General features: G+C 36.6%; 1 protein-coding gene across 2 annotated transcripts in view; it reads right to left on the bottom strand.

Annotated features, from left to right (window-relative positions):
- Positions 1-3,312: 3,312 nt before the first annotated feature.
- ankrd13d (ankyrin repeat domain 13 family, member D) overlaps positions 3,313-14,333 on the bottom strand; it is a 35,397-nt gene continuing 24,376 nt past the window's right edge. The window contains exons 13-16 of one of the 2 annotated variants that reach the window (XM_056472817.1): positions 13,282-13,454; positions 9,833-9,918; positions 7,277-7,501; positions 3,313-3,769 (exon numbers count right to left, since the gene is read on the bottom strand). In XM_056472817.1, coding sequence (XP_056328792.1) covers positions 3,706-3,769; positions 7,277-7,501; positions 9,833-9,918; positions 13,282-13,454 — 548 coding nt within the window. In that variant the 3' untranslated portion in view covers positions 3,313-3,705. The remainder of the gene's footprint in view (positions 3,770-7,276; positions 7,502-9,832; positions 9,919-13,281; positions 13,455-14,333) is intronic. The other variant, XM_056472818.1, reaches the window with a different exon arrangement.

Below are 14,333 nucleotides of genomic sequence, written 5' to 3'. Positions count from 1 at the left end.
ACAGACAACGTGCTGTGAAAGAGCGAATATTCAGAGTGGAAACATGAGCTCCGCGCGGGCGAGCGCCTCCCGCAGGACGGTCTGTGGTACTGCGGGGCCCTCAAGCGGGATGTTGAGGGACTGCGCTCGCTCGGTTTAAATTCGACATACGTCTGATTAAGTTGGACATATTTGACACACAGCGAACAGAGTAAGATGTGTCGCACTCTAAGTCTACATTATCTGCCACGTGGTCATGTAGTAGCTATTTAGAAAGCTTTTATATAATGCTGTGGTTGTGAAAGTCGTTTTTATGCAGTTCCTGGACCATTTATGCTGACATTTAACCTAATATTTTTTAGACAAATGGCATATCAATGGCCTTAAAAAACAAACAAAACTCTATAAATTGATGTATTTTTTAATTGTTTTTTATTTATTTATAACCCTCTAAAAGTTTAAAAATGCTTTTAGTTTTAGTATTTTTCATTAATTTCCTGTGGGAAATATTATGCAGGACACAAAGAGAACTTAACTGTGTTGAATAATGTCCTCTTGTTTTGTTTGCTCAAGTGGCAAACTTATAAATCCTAGCCATGTCTTGAACCATTCAGATAAAATAAACTGTTTAAAAAAAGATTTACCCAACTTTTTCAATTGGATGTTTATGTAAAAATATGCTTATTCTTTATTTCATAGATAATATCTTTTTTACTTTAACAAAAATATCACTGCAGTCAGTTCAGACCAACCAAAACTTAAACTTATATCAATTAAACTTATATATCAAGTGGCTCATGATGGCATAAAAATATCAAAATATACTTCAAAAACACTTCAATGCCACTATTTGACTGTAAGGGACAGGAGTTGTTTTTTTTGAGTCCCCTATAGACTCAGACCTTAATTTAGGTACGTGATTGATCGCCATCATGTTAGATTTATTTGATTTTATTGGACAAATAAAAAGAAAATGCTTAGAATTTTGTATTACCTATTCTTTAAGTATGGGTTCCCATTTTTGGGAAAGATTAAGGATTTTTATCAACTGCTTAATATTGTTGAATTTAGTTTGTGTTCAGACGGTGAACTAAGACAAACTGAACAGCTCAGATTAAGGAAACTATTTTAAAACAAAATTAAAATAAATGATTTTTCCCAAAAATGTCCTTAGTTGGTGGTTCATTCCGCTGTGGCTACCCCTGACAAATAAGGGACTAGGTCGAAGGAAAATGAATGAATGAATTAATGAGTGAATTAATGAATTAATGAATATGCTTATGAAATCTTGAGGGTTAAAATGCCAACCCCCATTATGTCCCTCAAAAAGGCTGGTCGTCCTTTTTTTAAAACAAGTGAATCAAATGTTTACTCTGCAGTGACCAAACCTCATCAAAAGACTACACTAATATTTGCTGAGGAGCATGTTGTGTGGACAGAGAACTGGCCCAAAGTTCACTTTAATGATGAAGGAAGTTTAATTTATTTGGGTCTGCTGGGAAGCATCAAACTGGGGAAAGACTGAAGCCAAAGCGTGTGCATTGAAGTCAGTGAAAGGTGGAGGTGAAGAGTGATGGTTTTGGGATGCTTTCTTCAGCAGGAGTTAAATCTCTTATAAAACGAAATGCCAAGAGAACGCAAATGTTCATCAGGAGCTCCTTCAGCAACATGTGGTTCTTTCCCTCAGTTCACCGACTCAACTACACAGCAGCTTTTGTGCAGGACAATGAAGACCATCACACAGCAAAAACAGCTAAAGCACTCCTTGAAGACAATTTAGTTGTAATCCTTTGTGCTACAGTCATTGTGTTAATCACTGGCTTTTTAAAATAATAAATAAAAATATTTCTAGTATAGTAAAAACACAATGAATGACGAAAGGTAAAAAAGTTAGGGACAGACAGATAGATAGATTCACTGGCCACTATATTAGGTACACCTGTCCAACTACTCGTTAACGCAAATTTCTAATCAGCCAATCACATGGCAGCAATTCAATGCATTTAGGCATGTAGACATGGTCAAGACGATCTGCTGCAGTTCAAACCGAGCATCAGAATGGGGAAGAAAGGTGATTTAAGAGACTTTAAACATGGCATGTTTGGTGGTGCCAGACGGGCTGGTCTGAGTATTTCAAAAACTGCTGATCTACTGGGATTTTCACACACAACCATCTCTAGGTTTAACAGAGAATGTTCTGAAAAAGAGAAAATATGCAGTGAGCGACAGTTCCTTCTTGATGCCAGAGGTCAGACTGGTTCCAGCTGATCGTTACAACCAAGGTATGCAGAGGAGCATCTCTGAACGCACAACACGTCCAACCTTGAGGCGAGTAGGCTACAGCAGCAGAAGACCACACCGGGTGCCACTCCTGACAGCTAAGAACAGGAAAATGAGGCTACAATTCACAGGCTCACCAAAATTGGACAATAAAAGATTGGAAAAACGTTGCCTGGTCTGATGAGTCTCGATTTCTGCTGCAGCATTCAGATGGTAGGGTCAGAATTTGGCATCAACTACAGGAAAGCATGGATCCATCCTGCCTTGTATCAACAGTTTAGGCTGGTGGTGGTGTAATGGTGTGGGGGATATTTTCTTGGCACACTTTTGGTACCAATTGATCATCGTGTCAACGCTACAGCCTACCTGAGTATTGTTGCTGACCATGTCCATCCCTTTATGACCTCAGTGTACCCATCTTCTGATGGCTACTTCCAGCAGGATAACGTGCCTTGTCATAAAGCGCGAATCATCTCAGATTGGTTTCTTGAACATGACAATAAGTTCATTATACTCAAATGGCCTCCACAGTCACCAGAACTCAATCCAATAGAGCACCTTTGGGATGTGGTGGAATGGGAGATTCGCATTATGAATGTGCAGCCGACAAATCTGCAGCAACTGCCTGATGCTATGATGTTAACATAGACCAAAATCTCTGAGCAATATTTCCAGTACCTTGTTGAATCTATGCCATGAATGATTAAGGCAGTTTTGAAGGCAAAAGTGAGTCCAACCCGGTACTAGTAAGTTGTACCTAATAAAGTGGCCTGTGCGTGTAGATAGATCACTTTAACTCCATCCCCATTGAGAACTAACTAATGATTCACTGCATATGTAAGAGATTATTCAACTGTCTTAAGTAACATTATGACAGCAGGATGCTGCTACAATAATAGAAACTCTGTATTACAGTCTGGATCTGCAGAATAAATCACATTCACTGTGATGTTCTTTTGTTAAGTCACTTTTCCTGAAGTCACTCATTCTTACATATATTTCAAGAGCACATGCACAGAAATAAACGTCAAAACAGACATCACTGTTGTGAAAGTGTTTGAGCAACATTTAATACTTTGATGTAGTTATCATCCATCATAAGTAAACTCATTTTATGCAATAGTAATTGCAGTACTTTATGCATTATCATAATCGTCAGTATCCATAAATAATATTCACATTTTCATCTGTATCATTGTACAATGAAGCTGACCTTCATCACTCAGAAGACAGCGGAACCGAGAGGATCTCATTCACGTTTTCATGCCGTGCTCTTTGAATTCATTCTTGGCGCACACTCTCTCTTGGTTCCTCTTTCTAGTCCATCTTTATTATTTTTGTAAAAGAAATGAAGAGCGAAGAAGAATAATTTAACATTGCACAAAATAAAATAATAACACAACCAATAAATAATTCCTTTAAATCCCACATGTAGCAGTACTGGAGTTATTTCTCTGTGAGAGACAGCTGTAAAATTCTCTCCAGCTCTTCCTCCTCTTCCCTTCTCTTCCTTTAGGGAAAAAAAAAGAGAGAATCGTATGTAACAAATAAGTTAAATCTTCAAATCTGCTGCCATTTATTTTTATATTCTTTCACAGTTTTCTCAAAAAAATATTCACAATGTACAGAATGACATTTTACAAAAAAGATGAACTATTTTACTAACAAAACCTGTTTTATTTTTCAAACAAATTCAAAACAAAAGCTAAAAGTGAGAAAACCCATCAACTTTTTTATTATTTGTAATATTTATTCTCTATTTAAATCATGCAGTGGTGTGTACTTTGTGGAATATTTCTCAAATTAAATCAAAGAACAAAATTCCAAGATAGTTTTGGGACATAAAGTTTCTCAAAGACCTGTTTGAAATCGCATTTTATTCAACTTATGAAGTTTTTTTTACACATTAATACGTAGCATAATTTTACAAAGCTAAGGACAAATTATCACTTTACTTTTTAAAATCACATCAGAGCCAAGGTTAATATAAATTTCTTTTTAAAAATTAGACTTACTTTTAGATATGTTTTAGAATCTGCTGTGAGATTCAGTTTTGTTTGTTTCATAAATGTTTTAGTTTAGTTTTTATTTTTATGAGCATTTTAATTGTTCTTTTTATACATTTACATCCGGTTGATTTAAAGGGTCACGAAACACCAAAATACATTTTCTGAGATGTTGACAGCCATGTACAGTTGAAGTCAGAATTATTAGCCCCCTGTTTTTTCCCCCAATTTTTATTTAACGGAGAGAAGATTTTTTTCAACACATTTCTAAACACAATAGTTTTAATAACTCATTTCTAATAACTGATTTATTTGATCTTCGCCATGATGACTGTAAATAATATTTTACTAGATATTTTTAAGACACTTCTATACAGCTTAAACTGACATTTAAAGGCTTAACTAGGTTAATTAGGGTAACTAGGCAGGTTAGGGTAATTAGGCAAGTTATTGTATAATGATGGTTTGTTCTGTAGACTATCAAAAAATATATAGCTTAAAGGGGCTAATAATTTTGACCTTAAGATAATGTTCATAAAATTAAAAACTGCTTTTATTCTAGCTGAAATAAAACAAATAAGACTTTCTGAAGGAGAAAAAATATTATCAGACATACTGTGAAAATTTCCTTGCTCTGTTAAACATCATTTGGGAAATATAAAATTAAAAAATTAATAATTCTGACTTCAACTGTCCCAATCTGCTAAAAACACTATTAGGCCACTAATATATTTCACAAAAAAAAAGTGAAAATTGGTTGTTTTCGCATTTTTTCGAGCAAATTCATTCTTCTGGTTTGAAAATAAATTTTTACGCTACGTCACAACAATTAGATCCTTGTGTAAATTTTAGCATGTAGAATGGCTGTCTGTACCGGTGGGTAACGTGACTTCTTTGAGTTTTCATCAGTAATTTAAGAGAAAGACTTGATTCGAACCAATCAGCGTGCTCTATTGTGAACGAGATGCAACTTCATTAATATGCATGATAGCTTCGAAGACTCTTTTTACCTGTTACAATGTTCAGATGGCAGAGAGAGATGCCACATTGTGTTGCCAACCGTAAAACAAGTGAAAGAAGAAGAATTGTTTGGAGATATGGGTCAACAGTGTTGCGTTTATTAATGTGCTGCAATGAAGGTTTTGTTCTCATTTCCCGGCTATGAGAGCGCAGCTGGACTCACTTGTGGATTAAAGTGGTCAGCTAACATGCGACAAAAATACATAGAGAGCTTTTCGGATCTGGAAATGGAGAATTCCGCATTTGCCACTCGTCTCCTTTTAAAAAAGACGCAGTTCAAGTTGGTGTTGATTGTCCTGTCTCTACAGATTTGGTAAGTGAGCGATCAATGTTATTTATGTTTATTCAGATGGCATATCGTCAGCAGTACTCTTTCAGGTTTCAAAGACATACCTTAGTCAAAATGATTTAGTTACTAAGTTTACAGTATGTTAATATCACTGCAATATTATGGACTGAAAGATCCACTGTAAATGCTGCTCTCCGAATGTAAACATGTAAACACCTTAATCAAACCATTACCGTTGTGTAGGATTTTGCCACATTTTGTGACAAGATAGTCTATACACTTACGGCTTTCTGATGCTATTCTCTGCACCTACTGAGCGCATCTAAGTTACAGAGAAATGCAGAGTTTTTTTTTGTCTCCCATTCAGTGTACGGTATCAAACATTCCATTAAAACTACACTCTTCCAGCAGTTCCTCGCATCCAATATCTTGTTTGTCATGGGGGGGCATGCATGAAATGTTCCTGAATGAAAGCGAAAGTGCCAAACTGCAAGTTAAAGTCAACAAATTAATGATTTGGCAAATAATTCGATAACTGATGTCCATGTAAACCTCTTCCTCCCTGTGCGTCTGTGCTGTTTTGCCTCTGTGAAAATCAGAGCGTGCGCGAACTGAAACTCCCCTTTTCATGTAAACCCTTCCCTCTTTCGTCACTCCCACCTAAACAAAGCAGGACACACCCATTTTCCTGACTGTTTTTAAAGCCTGGTTTATACTTCTGCGTTGAGTGAGCAGCGTGACCCACAGCGCATGCCTTGCACGTTGCCGTGCATTTATATTTCTGCGTGCTGTTTCTGTTGCTCTGCAAGAACACTTCCAAAATGCTAGCTGGCAGTAGGTTTTTTGTTCCTCTGTGTTGAGTTTCTTCGCTGGTGTTTTGTTTTTTAAACTCGCTCATTTTGAGGCAGGAACTGGCAAATGTGCAACAACTTTAATCATAAGGTATACACAAAACAAAACTTTCCATCTAGAGGTCCTTTATGGGACTTGACACTTGTAAACACTCGCTCTAACAGGCTTGCGCAGCTCTCACCTCCGCCCACAATCATCAGCGCTATCAAGCCGACCAATCACAGAGCTTGCGCTACGCATCATTGCGACGTGTAGTTACATTTTTTACATACGCAAAGTTTTCTTTCTGTAATCCAATTAAAACAATTGTTTGAGCAGATATTCGTCCCTCTGCTCGCAGCACTCCACGCCCATCTCGGAACTTTTTTTTTTTAAATTCTGAGGTAGAGTTGAACTGAAAGAGGGGGGTTTTATGACCTTTTAAAAGCACATCTACTGGTGTTTCTATAAACAGCCGCAGGTCAGATTATCCTCCACAGATTGAGTGATTATTAATTCTGAAAACGATTGTTATTTTTCTAATCATTTTCAAATCTTTTAATTTTCTAATCCATTTATCATTTTATATCAGTTAGCTTTCCAGTGACTCTTGTTAGTTGTTTCAGGGTTTTTTAAATGATTTTTTAAACTTTATTTTAGTTAATGAAAATGTTTTTTGACAAATAGTTTTAGTCTTAGGTTTTATTTACTAAAATAACTTTGATCAGAACCAATCTGAATTGCCCATGAAAAAAACTGAAGACCAATTTTAAGGCGAGGTAAATTTTCAGCCGAGAATCCATTGAAATCCTATTTTGAAATTAGCTCCAGGTTTGGAATCAGAGCTCACGTCCTTTATCATCTTCTGTACCTGTCTATCTCCTCTTGTTCTCTGCATGAAAGCTCCATAGCGAGGCGTAGCTGTTCGTCAAAACTGCTGGCCACCGCAAACGCTCCAGGTGCCCGAGGCTCCGTCAGAGAGCTGTAACATGGAGGTGAACTGAGAGCGGGATCAGATGGGGATAATGGTGGACCCGAGTCTGACTCTCCACTCTCCCCTCCAGCCAACGACAGAGACAGAGACTCTTGAATTGCCCTGTCAGAGACACATTCGCATTTATAAACAGCCCAACAGCTAATACACACACATCCTCACACCTTTTACATGTATCCAAATAATAGTGTATGTGTGTGAATGAGTGTGCATGGATGTTTCCCAGTACTGGGTTGCAGCTGGAAGGGCATCCGCTGTGTAAAACATATGCTGGATGAGTTGGCGGTTCATTCTGCTGTGGCAACCCCTGATGAATAAAGGGAGTAAACCGAACGAAAATGAATGAATGAATATGTAAGTGCAAAGGCTACCACAGGTTAGACGGTGGTCAGTAAATGTGTTTTAATCTATTACTTGAGTACCAAAAAATGGTGGTGAAATATGTATTAAGGAGTCTTAGACCTTTCTAATTATATGGTTTGTTGTTATTAGATTATTATTTAATTGCAAAATAGTGAAGAAGGCGTAATGCGGCACTTTTGAACCAGACATCCAATCACAGTGGAGAAGGAGCGGGATACCACACAGACTGCCTGTTACTACATCAACACAGCAAAGGGAAAACATGGAGAATTCACTATTTCTCTACATTATGCCAAGAAAAACGTCTGGAGAAAAACCAGATGTGAAATCAGTTATTAGCACTGCAGATATTCTGAATCAACCAAGGCATTTCACTGTTAGGAAAAACTCGCTGCTCCAATAATTCTCATGCAGTCACAGCTGTGCATATTTTGGAAGAGCTCTGATACTATCAGCTGTGTAAAAATGTTTTGTTGGATGTTTTTATAATTTCAAAAGGGTCAAACAGACGCATTATAACAAGCTGCTTTTATGTTTTCACATGTCTATAAAGGCTTTTACTAGTTGTTTGGTTTTTATTTTACAAAGAAACTGTAAGATAAATGCTCTATTTGAATTTGTATCTGTAATTAGCTTCAATAGCTGGTTCTGTGGTGTCGGTGTAATTGTATTAGATTCATTTCTTTCTTTTCAGCTTACTCCCTTTATTAATCAGAGGTCACCACAGGGGAATGAACCGCCAACTTATCCAGCATGTGTTTTACGCAGCGGATACCCTTCCAGCCAGAACCCAGCACTGGGAAACTGTAATATATTCATTAGGATTTAAATGTCAGAGAAGTGCTGCAAGACATTGTTGCTTCAGACATTCATATACAGACGTCTTGTTTTGTTTGGGGGATGAGGAATTTTAAATTCAGGCAGCAGCACAAAGCCTGTCGTCTCCCTAAATACATAAATATCAAGTCAAAGTCAAAACAGAAGGAGGACTCTCTAGTATTTGCAGATCTTAAAACAGCGACTAACTCTATATAAGTGTAGTCAGTTTGCACATATCAGAAAATTAAATCTGATTTGAAGCTGTTGACATGAATACGATGATCAAACTAATTACTTTATTCAGCATTCATGTAAATCAAATGTTCGGATTCATTAATTGGAAACAACCAAAGACTCCATTAAGACCAAAAATCAGAATGAATGAAATCAAAATGACCCAAGTGAGATGACTTGGTATAGATGATTTACTGAATAAAAAAACAAGGCAAAGGTTCACATGTTGACTATTGTCAGTTGTCAATATTCGATTGTTAGCTTGGAATCGACAACAGCCAACAGGTGACCGAAACATCTACCTCATTTTTAAATTTCCCTCAGCATATGACCTATAACACTTTGTTTTGCTTGTGTCTTTTTGATTTAAGAGTGTTTGGACTATTTTTCAGTCATTTTATTATTTCAGATTCACTAGTTACTCATTCATTCATTCATTTTCCTTTGGCTTAGTCACTTATTTACCAGGGGTCACTACAGTGGAATGAACCGCCAACTGTTACACGGTGAAAACCCTTCCAGCCGCAATCTAGTTTTGGGAAACACCCATACACTCTCACATTCACACACACTCATATACTATGGCCATTTTATTTCATCCAATCCACCTATGCCGCATGTCTTTGGACTGTGGGGGAAACCGGAGCACCTGGAACACGAGGAGAACATGCAAACTCCACACAGAAATGCCAACTGGCGCAGTTGGGACTCCAACCACTGACCTTCTAAACTCAACATGCGACCACACATCTTAAGTTTAGTTTAATGGGGACTTCCCATAGACATAATAATTTCATTTAGACTGTACAGACTGCACATTCGGTCCCCTTGCCCCAAACCTCACAGTAAATATTCTGCAGTTTCACATTTTCAAAATACTTCATTTTGTATGATTTAAGAGTCATTTTCCTCATAAAATGTCTCCACAATGGAAAAAAATGACTGGTATTGACGTACTTCTGTGGACAATTGGTCCTCACACCGTAGTGAATACCAGGATTACACATAAATACTCACACACACCTCTCCAGCTGAGAGTCCTCCTCATAAAGCGGAGGCTGAGAAACTGGACGAGTGTTAGTGAGAGCCTCCCATATGGTCACCTACAGAAAAACGCAGGACAAGAAAGAGGAATGAGGCTGTGGGTGGACAACAGTGGAGAGAACGAAATGTTGATGTGTGATAATTGTTTAGTATTGACTTTAGTATTGACAACTACTCTTAATTCTGGGTGAGTGGGCTTGAACCTGTAAAAAACAACTTCATTTCTCTGACTTTAACCGACTCTTGCACTACTTTTTGCACATTTGCACCAAACATGTTCTTAAAATCACTAGCGAAAGCATCTGCTAAATGACTAAATGTAAATGTACTACTATGTACCACTAAACTACTCATGAAAAATATCATAGCTTTCATAAATACATTATCTTGATGAAAAGTGTCGCTTGCAGAAAACTTAAAAAATGCTGATTTATAGTCAGGGGCGGATTTATTGATTTGGGTGCCCTAAACTATTCCAGCCATGAGGCCTAACAGTTCTAATACATGCATGTATTTTTTATATATATATTTTTATTTTGCTGTCTTTTTCTTATATTACTCAGTCGTCTTTTCTACATTTGTATCTGAACGCTCTACATTAAAAACAATTCTTAACAACCACTCTGGGGTGATTTTAAGTCTTAAATTGGCCACAGCTTTCTCTGTGTTTCAGGTAGCGAAATGATTTTTGGTGACAAATCTTAGATTGACACATATTTTAGAAAATGCTTTGAATTAAAGAAAAACTCAACAGTACATTCTGGGCTGGATTTTTTAACGCTTTTATCACAGTCTTGGACATGTGAAACAGCATTGCCTTTGATGAATTGTTTTTGATTCATTTTATTTTTGTTCTTTCTAATTTACCGTTAGTGGCTGTTTTTGCCCCATTGACTTCCATTATAGCCACTTTTTTAATTATAAAGCCATGACACCATAAAATCATGCATTTTTGATTGTTGGTGGTTTTCCCTGTTGGGAAGAGGTAAAAGTAGTCATTTTTACAGTTGATCATCAGTTGGCACCATTAACCCTTTAGATATGCAATATGCATATGCATAAAAAAAGACATTTTATATGGAGTGTAACAGCAAATTAAAGTGTGTGTATGCGTGTCTGTGACCTTTAACCACTTATCTTGATGTGTTTGAGAAAATCAATATATGTATCTCAGCTCTCAGAACTACATGGGGTAAATAAAAACAAAGACTGTGTATTTATGCACCATAAAATGTGGCTATAATGGAAGTCAATGAGGCAAAAACAGCCACCAACAGTAAATTAGTGAGAAAAAAATGAAACAATGCATTAAAGCCAATCCTGTTACTAATCGTTCACATGTCCAAGATTGTGATAAAAGGCTAAAAAACCAGTCCACAATTACTTTTTATATTGAAAAATACATTATTTTGTGTTTTTTTTTTCACCAAATCAGTGACATCATTTATGAACTTTGCAATTAAAGACTTCAAATCCTGTAATTTTCTAAAAAATTTAGTAGTTTTGATCAGGACTGAGATTGATTAAGAGATTTATGCAAAAATAAAATTGAAAAAAGCATGTATCTGCATATAGTCCATCACCATATAAAATATGAGAGAAAACTTTGCTATATATCATTTATAGAAACTTTTAGGTATTTATTGGGGCCCCCAAATTTCCTGGGGCCACTTAACTCACTTATTGGTTAAATCTGCTTTTATAGTATAATACGTCAATTTATCTCCAGGAGCCACAGGCATTAATTGAGTTTCGCCTATTTTTATAATCTGTTTTTTTCTTTACTCTCAAAGGGTATTTTTCCACTGCATTTTAAGGTCCAGTTTGGTTCGGTACGGCTCACTTTTGGGGGCTTTACCACTGGATTTTCTATCTAGTACATATTGTTATCACAACTACATAAGGGCCAGGGTGGCACTGGCCCACTCAAACTGAAGGTTGGCCCACCCAGAAAAAATGTTTTGATTATGAATAATCCTAAATAGAAAGCATGTAATCAATATTGGCCAAATTATGATGATTAACAGCATCCATTAGTCATTGATTGTCAATAAAATTTTAAGTCCACCTCCAAAGCACATGAAAACGGAAATGTCCAACAATTGCTCTGCACTTTGTGCTGATGAGCACTTTTAAAAAATTTTTAAATTTGGATTAGGGTTAGGTTAGATTTGGCCGAAGCACAACAGCTCTAAAAAACCAAACTAGAAGTGCTGTCCTGACTATTCTGTTTTGGTGATCAAGAAATCAAATTATAAGTAATAAAAGGAGAAGTGTGCGAGGTAAGATAATAGGCTATTATAATCACGTTTAAGTTGTTTTGAGTATTAAATTAAAACTCTTATTTAGTGAGTTTCGGCGATCATTTGTATCTGCATATATTTGCAAGACGTTGATGATCTTAGTTGTTAAATATCTAAACTGTATGTATATAAATAGGGTTATTTCAATATACTTGTGCTTCAGCTTATTTCACGTTAATGTGTAAATTACGTGGTTGCATTTTGCCATGTAAATCAACTCCTGCAGAGCAGCTCGTTTTTTATGATGGAGTTATTACTGATCTGTAAGCGCCATCTACGAGCAGAGAATCAATTATCTATTTTGTTCTCTCAACTGTTTTCAGCACGTGTGCTTTATGCAGCGTAATTTCGATTTATGTTTTTACCTCATATTGTGAGATTTTACAATCTAATTTAAATAAACAATTGCTCCAGCTAGCTAATATCTATTTACTCAAACATATCAGCTCACACCTCATTAAATCAATTACTATATTATCAGAATTGACAGATTTAAGAAAGTCGTTGTTATTATACACTTAATTTAAAAATAGGCACTGGGGTCCACCCTATTTCACCAAGGTTCAACTTGCAAGCCATTCTGTTACTACACACTGCTGATCACTGATTGATCCAAGAGAAACGTCACTACAAGCATCACCAGATTTGCGACACGAGACAGCAAACTCACTATATTTAAATAGTCAGTAGCAGCCACTGTTCACTAGTCCACAGGTAGCCTCCATTGCTTCTGTGTTGTGGTTTGGTTTGCGTCGTGCATGTGTCATGTTTATGATTACCTTTGACATTCGAAAACATTGGAAACCTCTGGGTGTTTTTAAATCAACAATTAAAGCTTAGTTTTAGGGTAGCTTTTCTGAAAATTCAGAATATCTTTCTTTTACATACATTTTTATAATTTAAATTGAATATTTAATGTTAAATAAGATAAATAAACAAATTTCTAAAGAAACCCAACACCATGGAGAAACAATTTAGCTTCTTCCAGACAGACTGATTAAAATATCCAATGACTTTCAGAATTTTTATAATACCAGCCAATCAGAAAAGAGCTTGACAAATCAAGAAAGTAGATGAAATATTAGGCGTTCAATACACATCAGTTAAATATGTGAATACCTGGTCACTCTCTGTTCCGGCATCCAGCAGGCTCTGTTGAATGGCGAACTGGAGTAAATTGTCATCCTCGTCTCTCATTGGTTCACTGCGGCCCGGTCCAAGTGTAGTGTATTCTGGAGGAGGCTCAAACACGGATGGGTCCACTTCACACTGCAGTGGCGGAGGAGTCTCACCTGAAAACAGTGAGGTGAAGGGGAGAAAAACACCTCAGTTAAAGCAAAGACTATAGAATACACAAGACGTGTCACTCATATAGTTTTGAATGGGGAAAAGTCTAACGGTCAATATGGTGAATAAAGCCCCGCCTGCTAGTACAGGAGCCAATCATCAATCAATATAGAGTGAATAAAGCCCGCCTTCTAGTACAGGAGCCAATCATCGATCGCTATAGACTGACGATACTCTGGGAGAGGGGCTTAGACCAGACGTGAGTTTCTGCAGATTTTCTGTGATTTAGAAATGAAACTAAAGAGATAGTTGTAGTTTAATTTTATTGGTGTTACCTAACATGAAATTCAATCGTAAGCTTGGCAGGCAGTTTTGGAGAATTTGATGCTTCCCCATTCAGACAGAATGCCCGAGCATACTGCCTGAGAGGTGTTTCAAAAATGGCCGCCGAGTGAAATGACTTGCCTTGAAGGGACTTTGGTTAAAGACACAATACGTCATTTGCCACTAGAGGGAGCAAATTTACAACTAACAAAGGTGTATTTTGATGACGCTATGACAGTGAAATGATAGGAGAAGGAGTTTTCATCTTCATTATATCCTACAGAACTCCAGCAGAAATCATATTTATGGATCAACTAAAGTATTCAAAACTTAACATCATAAAACATCAAGCGTAATGTTTTTGTTTTATGAAGAATAAAAAATTTAAGCAAAAATCCAAACCCCTCACTTAGCTTTCACCATGTATATGGATTATTTGCAAACGTATAACTTTATACCTCAAGATACATAAATTAATTGCCTACATTTAGAAAACGAGCCTACAATAGTAGCATATTTAATGAAGGTGAATGTCCATGCTTAATATGGAACATGGCATT

Source organism: Danio aesculapii, chromosome 14, assembly GCF_903798145.1.
Source record: "Danio aesculapii chromosome 14, fDanAes4.1, whole genome shotgun sequence".
Classification (NCBI taxonomy): Eukaryota; Metazoa; Chordata; class Actinopteri; order Cypriniformes; family Danionidae; genus Danio; species Danio aesculapii.
This window is presented reverse-complemented; position numbering and strand designations above follow the sequence as displayed.